Source organism: Syngnathoides biaculeatus, chromosome 10 (genome assembly GCF_019802595.1).
Source record: "Syngnathoides biaculeatus isolate LvHL_M chromosome 10, ASM1980259v1, whole genome shotgun sequence".
In the NCBI taxonomy this organism is placed as follows: Eukaryota; Metazoa; Chordata; class Actinopteri; order Syngnathiformes; family Syngnathidae; genus Syngnathoides; species Syngnathoides biaculeatus.
Window position 1 is genome coordinate 22,834,374 of NC_084649.1, and position 17,907 is coordinate 22,852,280.

The window sequence follows — 17,907 nt, forward strand, 5'->3', positions numbered from 1 at the left end:
CTTCGGTGCGGGGCAAAGACACACTCACACAACACACAGCAGGTGGACACACAGAGCGGGTCCTCACTAATCGCTTACCCCCAGCTTTTACTGCCCCCCTGTGGACAAAATGGTTACTGCAGGCTTGAGGTGAAGCACGAAAGATGTTTCCCAATTTTTTGAAAGTTACTGTTACCTGTTATTGGCTACAAGTGAAGTTATCTCGGTGTACTCACAAATTTATTTGGTCAAGATGAAATCTGGGTTTGGCACCTACTCTGTTGCGTGAATGGCGACAAAAGGAAGCCATAAATTAATTACCATTATACCTTCTGCCATCTAGTGGAAGAGCGTGTCATTGTTCTGCCTGTCACTACCGTCAAAAGATCGATAAAGATGCATTTCTGCAAAGAAACAGATGATAATGGAAGTTTGTAATATGAATATAAGAAATGGGGTAGCGATAAACTCGTTTCTAGTCGGTTCATCTTAGCGACATTAGCTGTTAGCCAAAATTTGGGAGATTTATCAATAACACGACCTTTTTGGTGTAATCATGTTGTCTTAGCAAGTTAATACATTAAAATTGGAAGCAGGGTGGAGAAAACTGGTTTGAGCATTGGCCCCACAGTTCTCAGGAGCCGGGGTCCGAATCCCGGACCCGCCCGTGTGGTGTTTGCATATTTTTTCCACCTGCCAAAATTACAAGGAAAGGAAATTATAATAATCAATAGATTATTCCAATATTTAAATCCTATTTGACATGGCCCATTAATCTGATTTAAGAAGAGCTGGGGGGGTTATTTTTTTCGGGGGGGGGGGTACTTCAAATCTACACTAAATGGTCAGTTCTATGCCACATTTCAATGTTAAATTAGTACAGCGGGCAGCACGGTGGAGCGTTGGCCTCACAGTTCTGAGGCCCCGGGTTCAATCCCGTTCCCCCCTGTGTGGAGTTTACATGTTCTTCCTGTGCCTGCGTGGCTTTTCTCCGGGCATTCCGGTTTCCTCCCACATCCCCAAAAACATGCAACATAGGTGTGATTGTGAGTGCGGCTGTTTGTCTCGATGTGCCCTGCGATTGGCTGGCGACCAGTTCAGGGTGTGCCCCGCCTCCTGTCCGTTGACAGCTGGGATAGGCTCCGGCACTCCCTGCGACCCTTGTGAGGATAGGCAACTAAAAACAATGGATGGATCGATAGATAGTACAGCAGCGATTTGAAACAACAGTGACTTGATTTTTATTTTTTGGGGGGGGGGGGGGAGACAGAAGCCACGTTGACTAGACGATCCTCAAGATACGAGTGCACTTCAGACCCCGACCGCTAGAGGGACCTCTCACACACACGCAAACGTCTAAACACACTTGAAATAGAATTTATTGCACATTTAAAGAACAAACTGGCACAATATCCATTTCAGTCAAAATACAAACAAAATGAAACGCTCACCTTCCTGTGGCGGTCAGGACGTCTGCCTGAACTGCATAGATTTATAAAAAAATAATAATGTAAACATTAAAAATAGTCTTAATGATAATAATAACACCGAGACAGGTTTGAAATCATGGCACAGGTTTTCCAATAAGACCTTGGCTTTATTCACATGTCCCTTTCTTCCCTCCAGTGAATCACAATAAACACTTAAAAAAAAAACATATAAAGAGGAACATTCTTCTTGTTCTTGGAAATAAATACACGTCAAGCCCAATTTATGTTGCTTATGTGGGTCAAATGAAAAATAAAAAAAATTCAGTAGCATCTCATTAAAACTTCTTCGGATCACATTTGGTGAAAACAAACAAACAAACAAAAAAAAACAGTTGAGTAAAATAATCGTTACATGATAGTCACAGTCATTGACGATACTATTTACATCTTTGACGTCATTGTTTTAAAATGCTGTCGTTGTCCAAATAGGGGTGGGCAACCTTTTTCCCCATCAAGTCCTCACATTTTTTTTTTCATGTATGAACTCTAATATTAAAAAAACAAAACACTAAAATGTGTCAATGAAAGAAGAAAATTGACAATTAATGCAGTTAAATATGCTTTGAATTACACATTTTTAATTGATTAGTTTTTGTGATTTGTCAATGGGCGATTTCAATTTTTTTTTTTTTTTACAAAACATTTTTTCTCAAAATTCATTAATTCTGTCAATGGAACAAATACAAAAGATTGAAATAGTTCAATATTCAGTCAATTAGTAGGTTCCCCACCCCTGTTATACAATGGAGATAAAACGTCTACACACCACTTATCAAATGCCAGATTTTTTTAAATATACATAATAATAAGCCCAAGACTGTAAAATACTGTACTTTCAAAACTTTTTCCACCATTCATGTGGCGTTTAACCTGTTGGGGTCAATCCCACTCCCCCTATCTTTTTGAGATGTGAAGTGAGACTAGAATCTTGTAATGCGGTTGAATTAGTGTGCACATCCTCTTACGAGTGGGCACGCGGGATGCGCTCTCGCAGGCTTTTCCTGCCGTTTCTTCGGCCTGTTCATTTGTAATCGGAGGCACTTGAAATGGCTCACGAGTTTCGATGGGATCTGCTGATTCCAAACACATCCACAAACCATTTAAGAGGGTGTGCTCACTTCTGCAAAAAATATTTTTTTACTTCCCCTCATTTTTTTCCAATTGTGTTATAAAGGTTACCTTAAAAGGTGAACATTTTCACATTATTTTTATTGGTCTAATTGTCCTTGTGTCACAAAATCCTCGCGCATGGGGTGTGTAGACTTTTCATTCCCACGGCATAACAACCTCCCGTTTGTATCTGGACTCTTATTGCTGCTTCTATCAATCATTTCCGTTTAGGCTGACATCAACCTAAACTGACACTGATCTTAATGATTCAAACCAAAAAAAATGCAAAATGCAGTGACGTGACAGCCAACTTAAATACATATCTGCCGTTATAATACAAAAGTAACCCTGGGGAGCGCTACATTATGTACAGTGCGACTACAGTGAACGAGAGATATCCAATCAAAAGTCCTTCCGAACAGGCTCGATATCGTCCGTGCGGCTTCAAGTCAACACGGCGCGGTGGACGTACAGCAATAATTACAAACGCAGCACGAAAAGCACATTTTTTCCTCCTGATTTCCTGTTTTACACACCGGGGCCCCGTTTGCTCGTTTCCCCCTGCAAAATGATTTGGGAACTCTCACACGAGCCCCCCCACCCCCCCTTTCGTACCCAAACGGACAGCAAGTCGGGTCGCTTTGGCACAGATGCAGATAAAACTTTTTTTTTTTTTTTTTTTGCGCCATCCTGAGCTCGGCCGGGTTTCGGACAGGGATCCCGTTCGCCCCGTGTAGAAATATTCGATGAACGTGGACCGCTCTCAAATGCCCTTCATTAGTGACTTCTCGAAACTACTAATAGAAATGCTTAGTCGGAGTTGACGTATCGCCGTTGTATAGAAAACCATTTTAACGTTTAGTTCATATACTCGATATCTGCCTCCATGTCTTCGAGAGAACTTTCGCCTACAAGTAGGACAATTACACATGACTAATGAAGCAAAACTGTCCACGAGTTGAACACTAGATGTAGACTTGTCAGTAGTAGTACTAGTGTCGGTACGGTGGATGCGTTGGCCTCACACTTCTGAGGACCCGGGTTCAATGCCGGTGTGACGGTCTGAGCGCTCGCGGTGCTGAAAAGTGCGCACGTGCGTATATTTTGTAAACTTCAAGCCAGTCTGAAACATCCCCATCCATGCTTCAACGTGCGCCATTCGACAACGTGTCACCGAGTGTTCGTGTTCGCTACGGATTTCTCAGAAAGACGAACACAGCGAACGTACATATGTGTGTATATCTTTTTTTTCCCAATAAATTTTGTTTTAAGGTTAGCTTATAATGTATGTTAGCTCCCTCTATGTAAAAGAAGGGGAACTATGAGACCGGGGAAGCGTCTGCTACGTACCCAGAGTTCCCCCGTTAATAACGCATGCGCAATAATCACAATTTGACTTTTCGGCACAGGGGACTGCTCAGACCGTCACACCGGCCCCACCTGTGCGGAGTTTGCATGTTCTCCCCGTACCTGCGTGGGTTTTCTCCGGGCCCCCCAATTTCCTTCCACATCCCGAAAACATGAAACATTAATTGGACACGCTAAATTCCCCCTAACTGTGATTTTGAGCGTGGCTGTTTGTCACAATGTGCCCTGCGATTGGCTGGCGACCAGTTCAGGGTGTACCCCGCCTCCTGCCCGTTGACAGCTGGGATAGGCTCCGCACTCCCGCGACTCTTGTGAGGATAAGCGGCTAAGAAAATGAATGGATGGATAGCAGTACTTGTAGCACGCATTTGTCAACTAGTACACATTCTTTCCTCTTGGCTAACCTTTAGTTGTACTAGTATGTCAAAGTTGTCCTACGTAACGAACTCGTACATGGACCTGAAGATGAATAACAAGGATATCGGATAAATGCTTCCCTTGCAAGATAGTAGAACCTGCGACGTCAAATCCCCAAAGGTTGTACACTCAGGTCCGATCAAAAATTTCGGACGTGTCGATAAAACTGCCGTGATTTGACCCAAGCGGACTCCAAAAAGTGTGGTCGTCAGACGATCTTTTTTGCAAGTGTGGGTAAATTCGCTCAGTAGTTCCTCTGAAAAGTTTGAAAAAAAGCCCACAAAACTAGTTTCATCATTTCGGTTTGATGGACATGTCCAATATCAAAGAACACATTGAAAAAAAAAAAACTCAAGAACCCCAGCCTGGCATTGGACAGGAAATCGGCCATTTTGGTTCAAAGCAGCCATTTTGGCTTGTACTTCTAAAAATCACCAGTAGATGTGTTCAAGGTTTTATGGCGGCGACAATTTGATTCCGGAACCAATTAATTCCATGAATACGGAAATCAAACCAGTGTGTTAGGATAGTTTTGTACGTTAGAGGTTCCGCAAAAGTATGAATTATGTACCCAACAATGACTTGCACTCAAATGAAACAGCTCCTAGATAGAAAAATGTAGAGCGATACCATTTTCAGCCCACGTCAAGATCTCAAGGACTGTTACAAACGCATCAATGTTTAACCTAATCCTGATAGAACCTTGACTAAAATATGTTTATGTGTGCGGCGTTGCGTTGGTGGCGACGCCAGACGGCACAACCGCGGCCCAAACGCTTCCTACCGTGGTTCGTTTTGACCCGATTTGAACGAGACCTGACTGAGCAGTCTTAGTTCTAACAATCGTACCTACAGATGATCGCGATCGCCAACTTGAGAAACCAATGGAGATCATTTCCAACGTAAACATGAAGAGGTTTGAAGAACCGGCAGCAGGAGCAGCGCTTGGATAAAAAACCGGAGAGACGCTGACGGGGGGCAGGATCAGTTTCAGGCAAATCCTGTAAATGGCCCGGAAAATGCCGTAAAGCAAGATATCCACCGAGAAAACCCTGTCAGTCACATCAAGAGATGTTAGCAGTGTCTACGATTGCCTGCCTTTCGCAATCATCCCATCTGCTAGTTTAGCGAGATTCTGGGAATTTTCAAACTTGGAAATTTATGGGAAGTCGGCTCTCAATGGCGAACTTCAAGTTCAAGATTCCGTGCGAGTGGACGGTTTTTCAGTTCTCAACTTTTTTGTGAGCGAGCTTCAGATACGCTTCCTCTAACTAAATACGTGGAGCAACTAAGGCAGCTACCTATGTTGCATAGATGTCTGCTTATGACGAAACAAAATGCTTGATTCCCAGCTCAGCATTTACATGGAAAAGTTCCAATTTGGAATATTTGATCCAATTTCCCAGCTTCACTTCCCACATAAACGTCCGAGACGCATTCCACCACCAATTACGGCTCTGAAACGAAAATGGCTCCGACCCGTCCTCACCTCGTTCCAGAGAAAAGTTGCCAGCTTTTACGGGGAGTGTAAAAATGGGCTTTTTGGCACCCGTGTACCGTTAAAAAACAGGGACGGTTTCCTTCAACCTTCTTTTTGCCCCCTTTGACGCAGTGTGTAGACCCTTTCACGTCTCACTCCTCAAAGCCTGAGTGTGTCCCGAACAAGCTCGATTCTGCGGGTGTCCGGAAAGTCCAGAAAGCAGCTTCTCCGGGTTCATGATGGCAGAGAGGCTTCCTCACAGGATCCCGAGTTCCTCTGAGGTGGTTTAGTGCAGGTTGGACGTGTTTTGAGTGTGTGTGTGTTGTGTTGTGTGTGGTGTGTGTGTATATAAATAGGAGCGTGCGGTTCTATAAGTTCTCCCCGGGCTGGTACTGGGGTTCCGTGGAGGTGAAGTAGTCCTCCAGAAAGCCCTGCAAGTATTCAAAAGTGGGCCTTTCTTCCGGGTCCTTCCGCCAGCAGGACAGCATGAGCTCGTGCAGGGAGCCGGGACACTCGGACGGGCACGGCATACGGTAGCCGCGCTCCACCTGGTCCAGGACCTCGCGGTTCACCATGCCTGCAAAGGGAAGAAACTTCAGAGGTCCTGCCAAAACCCTGTCTAGATACTGCAGGAAACGGTGTCAGGGAGGTATGTTGACGTGACAGACCAGCTTTGTATGTGGAGGAGCTAAGATTAGCCCGGGTTGTTAGTGGAAGTCCAAATCAAGATATAGGGATAATGTAAAATGAGTGTGAAATATTGAAGACAGAGATTTGTTTGTAAATATATTATACATATTTGAAGTGCATTGCTGAAAATGTGCCTAGACTAGAGAACTACTTGCTCTATGTAGTGCTGAAATGTGGCAATATTGTGTTGAACTCTTTGTCACCATTTCAGTTTAAGTAATAACAAGTACTAAGTAAGTAATTAGTAATAAGTAATTGCTAATTAGTAGTCATTAGTAATAAGTAAGAACTTGAGCGCCTTCGTTCACATCACCGGTCTATCCGGTGCATTTGCCATGGCAAGCTAGCTAGGTGTGCCTTCATCTGAAAAATTAATCTTTCCTTTGGGTCATACTTTAGTGTGGCTGCTTTAGAGCGCCTCGTTGTCAGCAGCGAGTGTGCGCCAGTGGAAGACCGAGGAGGGGTGAAAACATTTTTTTTCCAAGAAAAGCCTGTCTTGGCAGCCAACGTGTGGGCAGGAGGATTATGCCGGCCCGTCAGTTTTAGAGCGCCTCATTGTGGCTTGGCAAAGCGTCTACTCCAGCCGGCGGAGGCTTGAAGCGCATATTTTCATGCAGTAATGTGTAGGCATAAGAAAAAATGCTAGACGAAGTGGCGTCCATCTTTCCATGTTCGGGTTTCAGTGCATTCATTGGACAAGCCCACATTTTTTTCATCATTTCCTGTTTAGTTACCGCAATTTCTGGCCAATAAACCGCAACTTTTTTCACACGCTTTCAACCCTGCGGTTTATGCGGTGATGCGGCTAATTTGTGCATTCTTTATAACGGCCACAAGGGGGCACTCGAGCGGAAAAGATAAGAGTGAGACCGGTGGAATATATGTGCCGAGGAAGTGACTTTTACTGGTCCGGCTCTATTAGCGCTGCGCTAGTGTGTTGCTGCCGTGTCTCAGTGACTTTTACCAGTATGTTTTTTTTTTAACCAGCCCAGTTAGCGTGGCGTTAGCGCAGCGGCGCTAGCGTTAAACTTTGTGTAATGTCTTTCTTTGTAAATATCTCGTGTTTCAATGTGGGCACTTGCAGCTTTTACACAGCTGCGGCATACGTATGTACCAAATGGTATTTCCTCTACAAATGTACAGGGTGAGTCTTATCAACAGGTGCGCTCTGTATTCCGGAAATCGCTGTAAAAACAAGTGGCTCCCACCCGTTTTGAGGTGTTGGTGTGAGGCTTTACCTGGATACGGGACTCGGCCTTTAGTTGCCAGCTCCGTGAGCAGCACCCCGAATGACCACACGTCCGACTTGATGGTGAACCGGCCGTAAAGCGCCGCCTCGGGCGCCGTCCACTTGATTGGAAACTTGGCTCCTGGCAAATTATGGGGAGGGGGGGTGGGGGGAGCAGACATTCAGCCAAGCTAAAACATTTGTAAAATTGAAAAGACAACGTCTGCGATTCACCATCTTCATTGGTAAAAGGATGGAGTACAGTTTCATGCCGAAATTGCTGGTGAATGTCTTTATGGTGCATTTTTATATACAGTATATGCATCATATTACTTGAGAAAGATGCGATATTGAGATCCCGCGACAGTATTTAGTTTTGCACTTATTGCATGGCTGACATATTTCACTTGTACATTTTACGAAAGAAGCGATGACATCTAGCCGTGAATTTGACAACATGAATATCTGACAAAAATCAGAATTTGGCACAAGTAACTTCTCCAGTTTAAATCCAACGTAAAGAAATCTCTTAAAATCTTCAAAATAATAATAAAAATGGGCAGGAAGTTTCACACAAACATATTTTTCACAGGGCCGTGAAAAATAAACCAACAGCTAACTCGGCAGAGTCGACCGCCAAAATTGGGTCACCGCAAAAATTTCAGCCTCAAGGCGATAAATAAATATGAACAAAAGCATATCTGCCCCACCCGGAACCAATTTGCGTCGTCTGGAACCGTTTGGCCGCACGGACTGTTGTTTTCAGACCGACGCACTATTGGACTAGTGGAAAACAAGGCCAAAAACGACAAGTAATTTTTAAACCACTATCAGATGTGTAAGAAACATACAGTGTCACATGATATATGAGTGAGCTAAACAATATTTATTTTTTTTTTTTACATAAAAACGGTAATCGCTATTGCATTCATGCTAATTGTGAATGCTGAACTATTTTTGCTCTCTCCATTGCTGTACAATAATTACCAAAATATGTACTTTAAGGATAGAAGTCTAGTCCGGAGAATAAAATGCATTCTAATAGTACTGGTAGTTTAAAAAAAAAAAAAATTCAAGTGCTCAAAGAAATATCTGTAAAAAAAATTCAATAGTACCTACCGGGCCTAATGGAAATCCACAATAATGAATAAAATGTGGAGAACATGAGACTGGACACGTACCCTGTCTTGCCGTGTACTCGTTGTCTTCAATGAGTCTCGCCAGGCCGAAGTCGGCCACCTTGCACACCAGGTTGTCCCCGACCAGGATGTTTGCGGCGCGCAGGTCTCGGTGCACATAATTCATCCTCTCCACGTACGCCATCCCCGCTGCGATCTGGACGTAGCGCGAGGAATTCATGAGAATTGCTACGTGGAAATTATGGAACGCGGCACAAAAGAAGCAAAATGAGGCCCAACCTGAGCGGCCATATCCACCAGCTGAGGCAGTCGAAGCATTTTGCCCGCTTCTCCTTTAAGGAAGTCCAGCAGGCTGCCTGTGGAGCCGAGGGAAAACACTATTTACAAAGAACTAAAAGCACATAACGTAATTCCCGGCCTACACAGCGCACCTGGTTATAAGCCTCAGTACACAGAAAGAGTTTAATGCTAGCACGGGGCTAGCATTAGTGCGGCGCTAGCGTTCGTGTTAAACTTTCTGTGTACCGAGGCTTATAACCAGGTGCGCTAACGCTAGCGCCGCATCACCGCATAAACCGCAGGGTTGAAAGGGTGTGAAAAAACGTCCAGTTGTAGGCCGGAAATTACGGTAGTTTAAAAGCACGGAGAGCTGGAGCTTAATCCACCTCACTTTGGTTCCCAGCCAATCAGAAGGCAGTTAAAAAACTAATAATTCAAAATCACCTTGACTCATGTACTCCGTGACAATATAGATGGGTTCCTCGGATACCACGGCATAGAGCTGGACTAGCTTCTCATGCCGGAGCTTTTTCATGACCTGCGCTTCCTGCAGAAAGGCCTCTGGTGACATGGTCCCCGGCTTCAGGGTCTTGATGGCCACCCGCGTCGTACCGTTCCACGTGCCTGACCGAAAGAAGAAAAAACACTGAAGCGTGAGCACTGCAGGCACCTTGGCGCAAATATTTGATGATTTTGGTTTTGTCTGAATTTGCATAATTGCGCCTACACGCCGAGATTGCACCCCCAAGATTTAACAGTTTGCGATGGCCCGACAATCATCTATCGTAATTCCCGGCCTACAGAGCGCACCTGGTTACAAGCCTCACCGAGTACATTTGTAAAGGAAATACCATTTGGTACATACATACGCTGCAGCTGTGTAAAAGCCGCAAGTGCCCACATTGAAACACGAGATATTTACAAAGAAAGACAATACACAGAAAGAGTTTAACGCTAGCACTGTGCTTAAGCTAGCGCCACGCTAAAGCTAGTGCTAACGCTAGCGCCGCACTAACGCTAACATGTCCGGTTGAAATAAAACTTACCAGTAAATATCACTGAGACACGCCAGTTAACATAGCAGCAACATGCTAGCAAACACTAGCACAGCGCCGACACGGTTGGTAAAAGTCACTTCCTCGGCACATATATTTCACCGTTCTCATTCTAACCTTTTCCGCTTGAGTGCCCCTTTGCGGCCGTCAGAAAATTAGCCGCATCACCGCATAAACCGCGGGGTTTAAAGCGTGTGGAAAAAAGTCGCGGCCTGTAGGCCGGAAATTACGGTACTTCTCATTTGGCGATTTGCAAATGAAGTTGTGCCTCCGTGAACAAAAATGAAAATACATGCATTTCTCGTCTGTCTTCATGGAGTCTCACCTTTCTCTTCAGACTATGTTCCCAGTCGCCATGGTAACAAAGGCCAGCGAGTTCAACCGTGGCTCATTTGCTTGAAAAAGGACCGCCCCCTCGTAACAGGATCATTTCAGTCATACCAGAAAAATTGGCTGAAAAGTGTGCTGTCAATCTTCCTTGGGGTGTTTTGTTTTATAATAATATTTATATTACAGGTGACCAATTAGGAAAGTAAAACTCACGTGATATTTTTTGACTTCATTAATAACAAAGTCTTACATTAGCTAAATACTTTTAATGAATTGATTTTAGGAGAAAAAACTACAAATATGACAGGACTCTTGATGATCGGCGGTCCGGATTAACGCACTGATCGCCATTCCGCCCACCCTCGCTCTAGTAGTTGGTGCTCAGGTGCGAATGTAGCTTGAAAAAGAGCGCGGTGCAGTTCTTACCCATCCAGACCTCTCCAAAGCAGCCCTGGCCAAGTTTAAGGTCAAGACGGAGGGACTCTCGCGGGATTTCCCAGGCATCTCGAGCCAGTCCCTGGGTCTGAGGTTTGGCCACAGGGCACACGTCAGTCAGGGCGTGGCATAGCCCGTCGGAGTGTTCTGTAGGGTGGGCAAAGAGAGACATCAGGAAGGTTTTCCCAGTCCCAGTCCCAGTCCCGCACCCCCATCCAGGGTCCCTGTACTCACTGCGATAATGGAAGACTAGCTGCTGCAGGCTGGTGAACTGCGTGCGGGACGTGATGTAGAAGCCGCCGCTGTCCAACTTTCTGATCTTGTAATGTTTCACATTCAGGCCTTTGGTGTTGTCGTAATCCAGCACCGAGAGGCAGTAAGCTCCTATGGGTGAGGGGAAGAAAACGTATGGAGAACGAGCGGAACATTCAAGGCCCGTCAGGGGTCTGGGACAGCTGCTCTGTGGCATTTTTTCCCCAACAGCTGCGGTGGCTCAACTCCCCGCTGGCTCCTATAGGAGCCCAAAGAATGCACCAGTGCCATTTGTCCTCGATTAGGGATGCGCTTTACTTTGCCATTTCCTTTTGTCAACATGTAAATAGGGATGTGCTGATACCGCTTCTTTTTCCCGACAGAGTGCAAATACATACAGTTTAGTCTCGCAACTGTGATGAAAAATGTTTTATTTTCACTCAAATGTAAACAACCTGTCATTACTGACATTTTAAAGATCCACTGTCATGAAATGCAGGATTTTTAAGATGTTATTAATGAAAGAAACAGCAGCACATCTGTTTTTTCACCCCAAAACCTGATTTTGACATATATGGCTTTTTATAACTCCCGCCATGACAATCCTCTCGAGGGATTTGTTTTCGACAAGAAAAAGGAAGTGATGTCGGAGGCAGTAGCGCGCTCAAGCAGACTCGTTTCTTTCTATTAGTTTTACCTGTGGGAAGGTAGCTCGTTGTTGCATTGCTGGATATTGCTTGAACACTCGTGGGGATGGATTCGCTCTTCATACTTTTCCAAAAAGATCTGGTTCGTCGTAAAAAATGGATTGCACGGGTGCAAAGGACAAGAGCTTCGTGTGTTCCAAATGACAGCTAGGTGTGTATACAGCTACTAAAAATAACAATAGTTGGGGGGAGGGCGTAATCCGTACGTCAGGGGTCGATGTGCGCATCGGAAGGCTTCCGTGCAGCAGCCGCTGAAGCATGGCCTCCGCAGGCCTTGCGGATCGCCACCGGCCTTGTCGACAAGGCCGAGCCTGCGGTGGCTCACCTCCGCCGTGGAAGTGGATCGGATAGGGAGGAGGTTTGGCCGTGGAATCATCGTCGCTCACAGGCGGCGTTGTTTTTATCACCGCCGTGCGGTGGTGGATCAGGCGGGGAGGTGGTTTGGTCGTGATCCGCATATCATCTAAATATGGCTCGAAACGATAGCCCCGATTGTGAGATGTTCTCTTCTTCGAAAAGAGCTTCCGTGTTAAAAGGGGGGTGTTTGTCTCCCACAGTAGGGGCCATAGCGTGTTTTCAATGGCGAATGTTCGGAGTGACGTCATGGACAGTAAACGCAGCCAATATGGCGACCACTTGGATATCGAATGACACTTCCGCAACTTTGCGCGTGGATGACGCGCTCTCCGCTCATATTTTTTTTTTTTGTATAGTCATTGAAGTGAATAATGTATTTTTTATTACAATATCTATTTTAGAATGTTTATAGGGATGACACCTGAGCTTTAAGGTCCAACTGCGTGCGTTTCTAACAGCCTCGCCACACATTTCCCTTAAATGCAGCCTGTGACAGAAGGTATTTCAGTTATGTGATGTCCTTCCCCCGTCACCCAAATGTCATCTCTAAAAACAGGCTAGTGATGGATATTACGGCACCTGGGAACTGCTTGAAATTGCGAAATAAAATGCGTAATATGCGCGCGTTATCACAAAACGTGAGGGTAATAAAGCTACGCCTCACTCACACCTCCACGGCATTGTTCTCATTGGAGGGGTTGGTTAAAAACAATCAGGCCACCTTTTTGAGGTGAGTCATGCGTCTTAGTCAGTCTGACTCCATAATGCGACAAACTTGTCACCACGAGGGATCGCATTTGACAGCTAATAAGATTCCCCCTCTGCTTCCTTGATGTCATTCTATTCCTTCAGCCTCATGGTGAACTGGTCCTTGTAGCCAGGAGGGAATTGTAGCACCCTCGTAGGCTGACCTACTTCTGACACTGTGATTCGCCCTCATCCATTCAACCCCTCCCGACCTCGCAGCACGCGCTTCCTTCAAAAACAACCCCCCCCCCACCCCACCCCAAATGGGCTGCTTTATGTCACAGGGACGACAACCCAGTGGAACGTCCGCCACGGGCCCGGAGAACAAAGAGCGGCTCCGGATGATGTCATTACGAGCTCGTGTCTCCTGAAAATTCATAATTAGCCCTCGGAAGAGCTCTCTAGCGTTCCATCGATGTGACGCATACAAAAGATCACCGGGGATGTCCAGACCACGTCCTTTCTCCCTACTTTCTTCCATCCATCCATTATCTACCGCTTTTCCAGGTCAGGTCATGGGGGAGGTAGCTTCAGCAGGGATACCCAGACTCCCCCTTTTCTTCCAGCTCTTCCGGAGGGATCCCGAGGCGTTCCCAAGCCAGCTGAGAGACAAAGTCTCTCCAGGGTTTCCTGGGTCTCTTTCCGGTGGGACATGCGTCCTGGTCCATGTCCCTTGAGCTAGTTTCTGTAGCTGGGGATCGGATCGCCAAGGTCCCCGCCTCTGGCTACCGCCCAACTCACTTCGCACCCGAACCCTATGGCCCCTCTCACAGGTGGTGAGCCCATGGGCGCAGGCCCGACCAGAGTGGGGCCCCGGTGACCCGCGTCCGGGCAAGGGAAACCAAGATCCAATTTTTGTACTCATCATGGGGTTTTTGGAATCGTACTTTGTCTGGTCCCTTACCTAGGACCTGTTTGCCATGGGTGACCCTACCGGGGGCATGAAGCCCCAGACAACTTAGCTCCTAGGATCATCGAGACACTCAAAACCCTCCACCACGATAAGGTGACGGCTCGAGGAGGGGTCCTACTTTCTTGTAATTTCAATTTCAAATCGGAAGTTGAGGTTTTAACGTGGGAACTGTATATACAGATCGTGGTTATCATTCGTTTTTAAAGAAAATACATTTTCTACTGGGCAATATTCTCCCAAAATCTTTTTTCATGTTGTCAGTATGGGTGTTGTGTGTAGAATTTTGAGGAGGGAAATAATGACTTTATTCCATTTTGGAATAAGGCCTCAAGATAAAATATGGGAAAAGTGAAGCGCTGTGAATATTTTCCGCACACACTGAACCTCTGGGGCTCGCACCTTTTTTTTTTTAACAAGCTTGTTAAAATGCAATGATACTACCCTACATATTTCATATTTAACATTTCCATTTCTCAAATTGTCTGCTGGCGTCTGAACAGTCCATTAAATGCTATTTTTTAACACAATGTGCTCACACGTGGCAAAAACGGCCAGCTGATAAAACTTGTGTGGAAGTAATTAATAGGAACACTAAAGGGCATCTGCCACTCGAGTGACCTTTCTTTCCTCTGGATTATAACAACTTCTCCTGGGCTCCCTTACGCCGTACGGGCGCCTTAAACGTGTACTCGAAATGTGTCATGTTTTCCAGTCCATATGAAACAAATCTCCTTATTTCAAAACGAAATGAAATGTCGTCATTTTAACTTCAGACGCCTCGAGGAGGGTTAGACTAGCGGAACAGTGTCTCGGACTTTATTTGAAATTAAAAAAATATGACTGTACCCTTGCTTGGTGGGACTTAACCACACATTTTTCTCCCTATCATAAAATAATGTTTAAATTGAGTCAGAATCACAGGCTCAATAATAAGTCCAGCAGCTGCATGAACACGTCAGCTGAGAATGATTCATAACTTGGGAAAATTATAATTAAAAGTGCATTTTTTTAAAGGTAAGTTAGTACGTTTTGAATGGAAATATTGCAGGAAAGTATTATGACTGCTAATATTGCAATGTAGGGGGCCCTGTACATTAGCTGGTAAAGTGTTGGCCTCACAGTTCTGAGGTTCGGGGTTCGATCCCGGGTCCCGCCTTTTTGGAGTTTGCATGTTCTCCCCGTGCCTGCGTGGGTTTTCTCCGGGGCACTCCGGTTCCTTCCCACATCCCAAAAACATACAACATTAATTGGACACTCTAAATTGCCCCTCTGTGTGATTGTGAGTGCGACTGTTTGTCTCGATGTTCCCTGCGATTGGCTGGCAACCTGTTCAAGGTGTACCCCGCCTCCTGCCCGTTGACAGCAGGGATAGGCTCCAGCTATCCTCGATAGCTCCCCACAACCCTCATGAGGATAAGCGGCAAAGAAAATGGATGGAGGGATATTGCAATGTAAGATAGCATATACAAATTATTCTCGAGTTACGACGGCATCAACAAAGTAGCTCATTGTGCGTCGTTCGGAAGCTCGAAACATCTGTCGGTACCGTCGTAAATATCCCAGACGTTGTCGGAGCCTCCTCACCTTTCGTCGTCTCGCTCTCCCTCACCAGGAAAGTTCCTCGTCTGTTCTGTAAATTCAAAAGGATCCTTTCAGAGTCCCGCCGAGTGATCTTCCCAAAATACCACCTGCCGAAAGTGGGCCAAAGAACAAATAGCTCAGTTTGCTTGCAAAGGCAAAAAGTCGTCACGATACAGTACGGCATTATCACGTATGACGTACTCTTCCGCTTGGATGGAGTCCGAAGGCGCCACGTAGTTGCTGGGGATGTAACCCCTCTCTCCGGTCGTCAGGGAGAGAGCCAGCCACCAGTCCCCTTCTCTGTCATGGCAACCGCAGACAAAGAACGTTAAGAGAGAATTAGCCCAAAGCTCCCAGGTGCCTCTTCATTTCACGATAATCGGTGCGTTTAATAGCTCTTGGGTGCCTACAAAGGTCAGTTGCACAGACAGAACAAGCCGCCAGGATTTAGCCGTACAAATTTAATGATTATACCTTGACTCATCAGAGCAGAAAAGTGCTTTTTGAAGAGAGGGCAAGAGGAAGCCTGAAGCTAAGCACTTGCTAGCCCAGTCACAAACAGTGCAGAGTAATATGAGTTAGTTATTCATTATTAGACCCTTTATTACATTTTAGGGACCTTGGGGTTGTGCATTCAAACTTTTTTTGGAAGAAATTTTAAAAAATTCTACAGCAAGTTGGAAAACTAAATTGTTGAGGGAAGAACATATTGCCATCCAACATTATCCCATTTATTCACAAAATATCTACTGCAATATTTGGTATTGATTGTGCTGTACCGTAATTTCCTGCCTATGAGCCGCAACTTTTTTCCACACGCTTTCAACCCTGCGGTTTATGCGGTGATGTGGCTAATTTGTGCATTTTTTTCTCACGGCGGCAAGGTGGCAAAGGGGAAAAGGTAAAGGTGAGACCGGTGGAATATATGTGCCGAGGAAGTGACTTTTACCGGTCCGGCCTTGTTACCGCTGCGCTAGCGTTAGCATTAGCTCGGCGGCACTAGAGTTAGCGCAGCAGTGCTAGTGTTAAACTCTCTGTGTAATGTCTTTCTTTGTAAATATCTTGTGTTTCAATTTGGGAACTTGCGGCTTCAACACAGCTGCGGTGTATGTATGGTATTTCCTTTACAAATGTACTGGGTGAGGCTTATAAACAGGTGCGCTCTGTGGACCCTGTTAGCATGGCGCTAGAGTTACCATTAGCGCGCCGGCGCTAGAGTTAGCGCAGCGGTGCTAGCGTTAAACTCTCCGTGTACCGTCTTTTTTTGTAAATATGTTGTGTTTCAATGTAGGCACTAGCAGCTTTTACACAGCTGTGGCCTATGTATGTACCAAATGGTATTTCCTTTACAAATGTACTGTACTGGGTAAGGTTTATAACCAGGTGCGCTCTGTAGTCTGGGAATTACGGTAATTGCGGAGAATGCTGAAATATTGATGTGCTAACTTTACCACCCTTGGGGACCTCACATCATTTACGTACCGACAAACTAATGTTCCAAATTTGTATGCAATACTGCAATATTTGGGGGCACTGGCTTGTGTACTGGCAAAACAAAAATACTATGATGATTGAGGTAATGCAGATGTACAGTATTATTTCCACAGTAGCCTTGCCAGGATTAAATTATCATCTGTCGAAGGGTTATGTCCACTCCATATTTATCATGCCTATCATCTCAATAATGCGTGGATCGGCATTAGTGCAGATTAAAAGGGCTGTAAAAGATTTCTTTTTATTGCAAGTGAGGATTACTGACCTGAAGCTGTACTTTTTCCTAGGGGAGACCACGAGGCGTGAGAGTGCGAGATAGGGAGAGAAAGAAAGAGAGGGAGAGATAACAGACACAGCAGACACATCAAAACACAGCAAGGCGAGCAGCACTCAGACAGACAGCGGAGGCGGAGGAGGCGCGGTGGGACGACACAGCGGGGCCGACTTACTACGTTACATCATTTTCGTACAGAAGTCGACACAGCCAGCATCCGAGTGGACATTTTCCAGCCTCAAAATTTGTGGCCGCTATTGTGGTTTTATTTATAAATGTTTAACACGAGAAAACCCACGGGGGCACATTTTGAAAAGAGGATTTGGATCTCTTGGGTTCTCGAGGGTTAATATTGCATATTCATTTTTGTCTAGCCCTAATACGGCGTCCCAAGCAGCAAATCAAAAAAGAAAAACACAAATATGGCAAGAAGCTAGGAAAAGAATCCATTGGGGGGGGGGCTTAAATGTCCTCTGCTTTGATTGGTACAATTCAAGTTTTTGTTGTGACATGATTCTAATATTTTGCTTAGTTACCCACATGAAAGAGGAGAAAAATTATTAATATCTCTCAGTATATGCA

The 17,907-nt window shown here is 45.3% G+C and overlaps 1 protein-coding gene across 4 annotated transcripts in view; it reads right to left on the reverse strand.

Annotated features, from left to right (window-relative positions):
* Positions 1–1,400: 1,400 nt before the first annotated feature.
* LOC133507609 (proto-oncogene tyrosine-protein kinase Src-like) overlaps positions 1,401–17,907 on the reverse strand; it is a 29,496-nt gene continuing 12,989 nt past the window's right edge. For 2 of the 4 annotated variants that reach the window (XM_061832837.1, XM_061832838.1), the window contains exons 4-11: positions 15,759–15,857; positions 15,561–15,664; positions 10,992–11,384; positions 9,625–9,804; positions 9,181–9,257; positions 8,944–9,097; positions 7,773–7,904; positions 1,401–6,421 (exon numbers count right to left, since the gene is read on the reverse strand). In XM_061832837.1, the coding sequence (XP_061688821.1) occupies positions 6,213–6,421; positions 7,773–7,904; positions 8,944–9,097; positions 9,181–9,257; positions 9,625–9,804; positions 10,992–11,384; positions 15,561–15,664; positions 15,759–15,857 (1,348 nt within the window). In that variant the 3' untranslated portion in view covers positions 1,401–6,212. Of the gene's footprint in view, positions 6,422–7,772; positions 7,905–8,943; positions 9,098–9,180; positions 9,258–9,624; positions 9,805–10,991; positions 11,385–15,560; positions 15,665–15,758; positions 15,858–17,316; positions 17,335–17,907 lie in introns of all 4 variants that reach the window. The other 2 variants (XM_061832840.1, XM_061832841.1) reach the window with 2 other exon arrangements.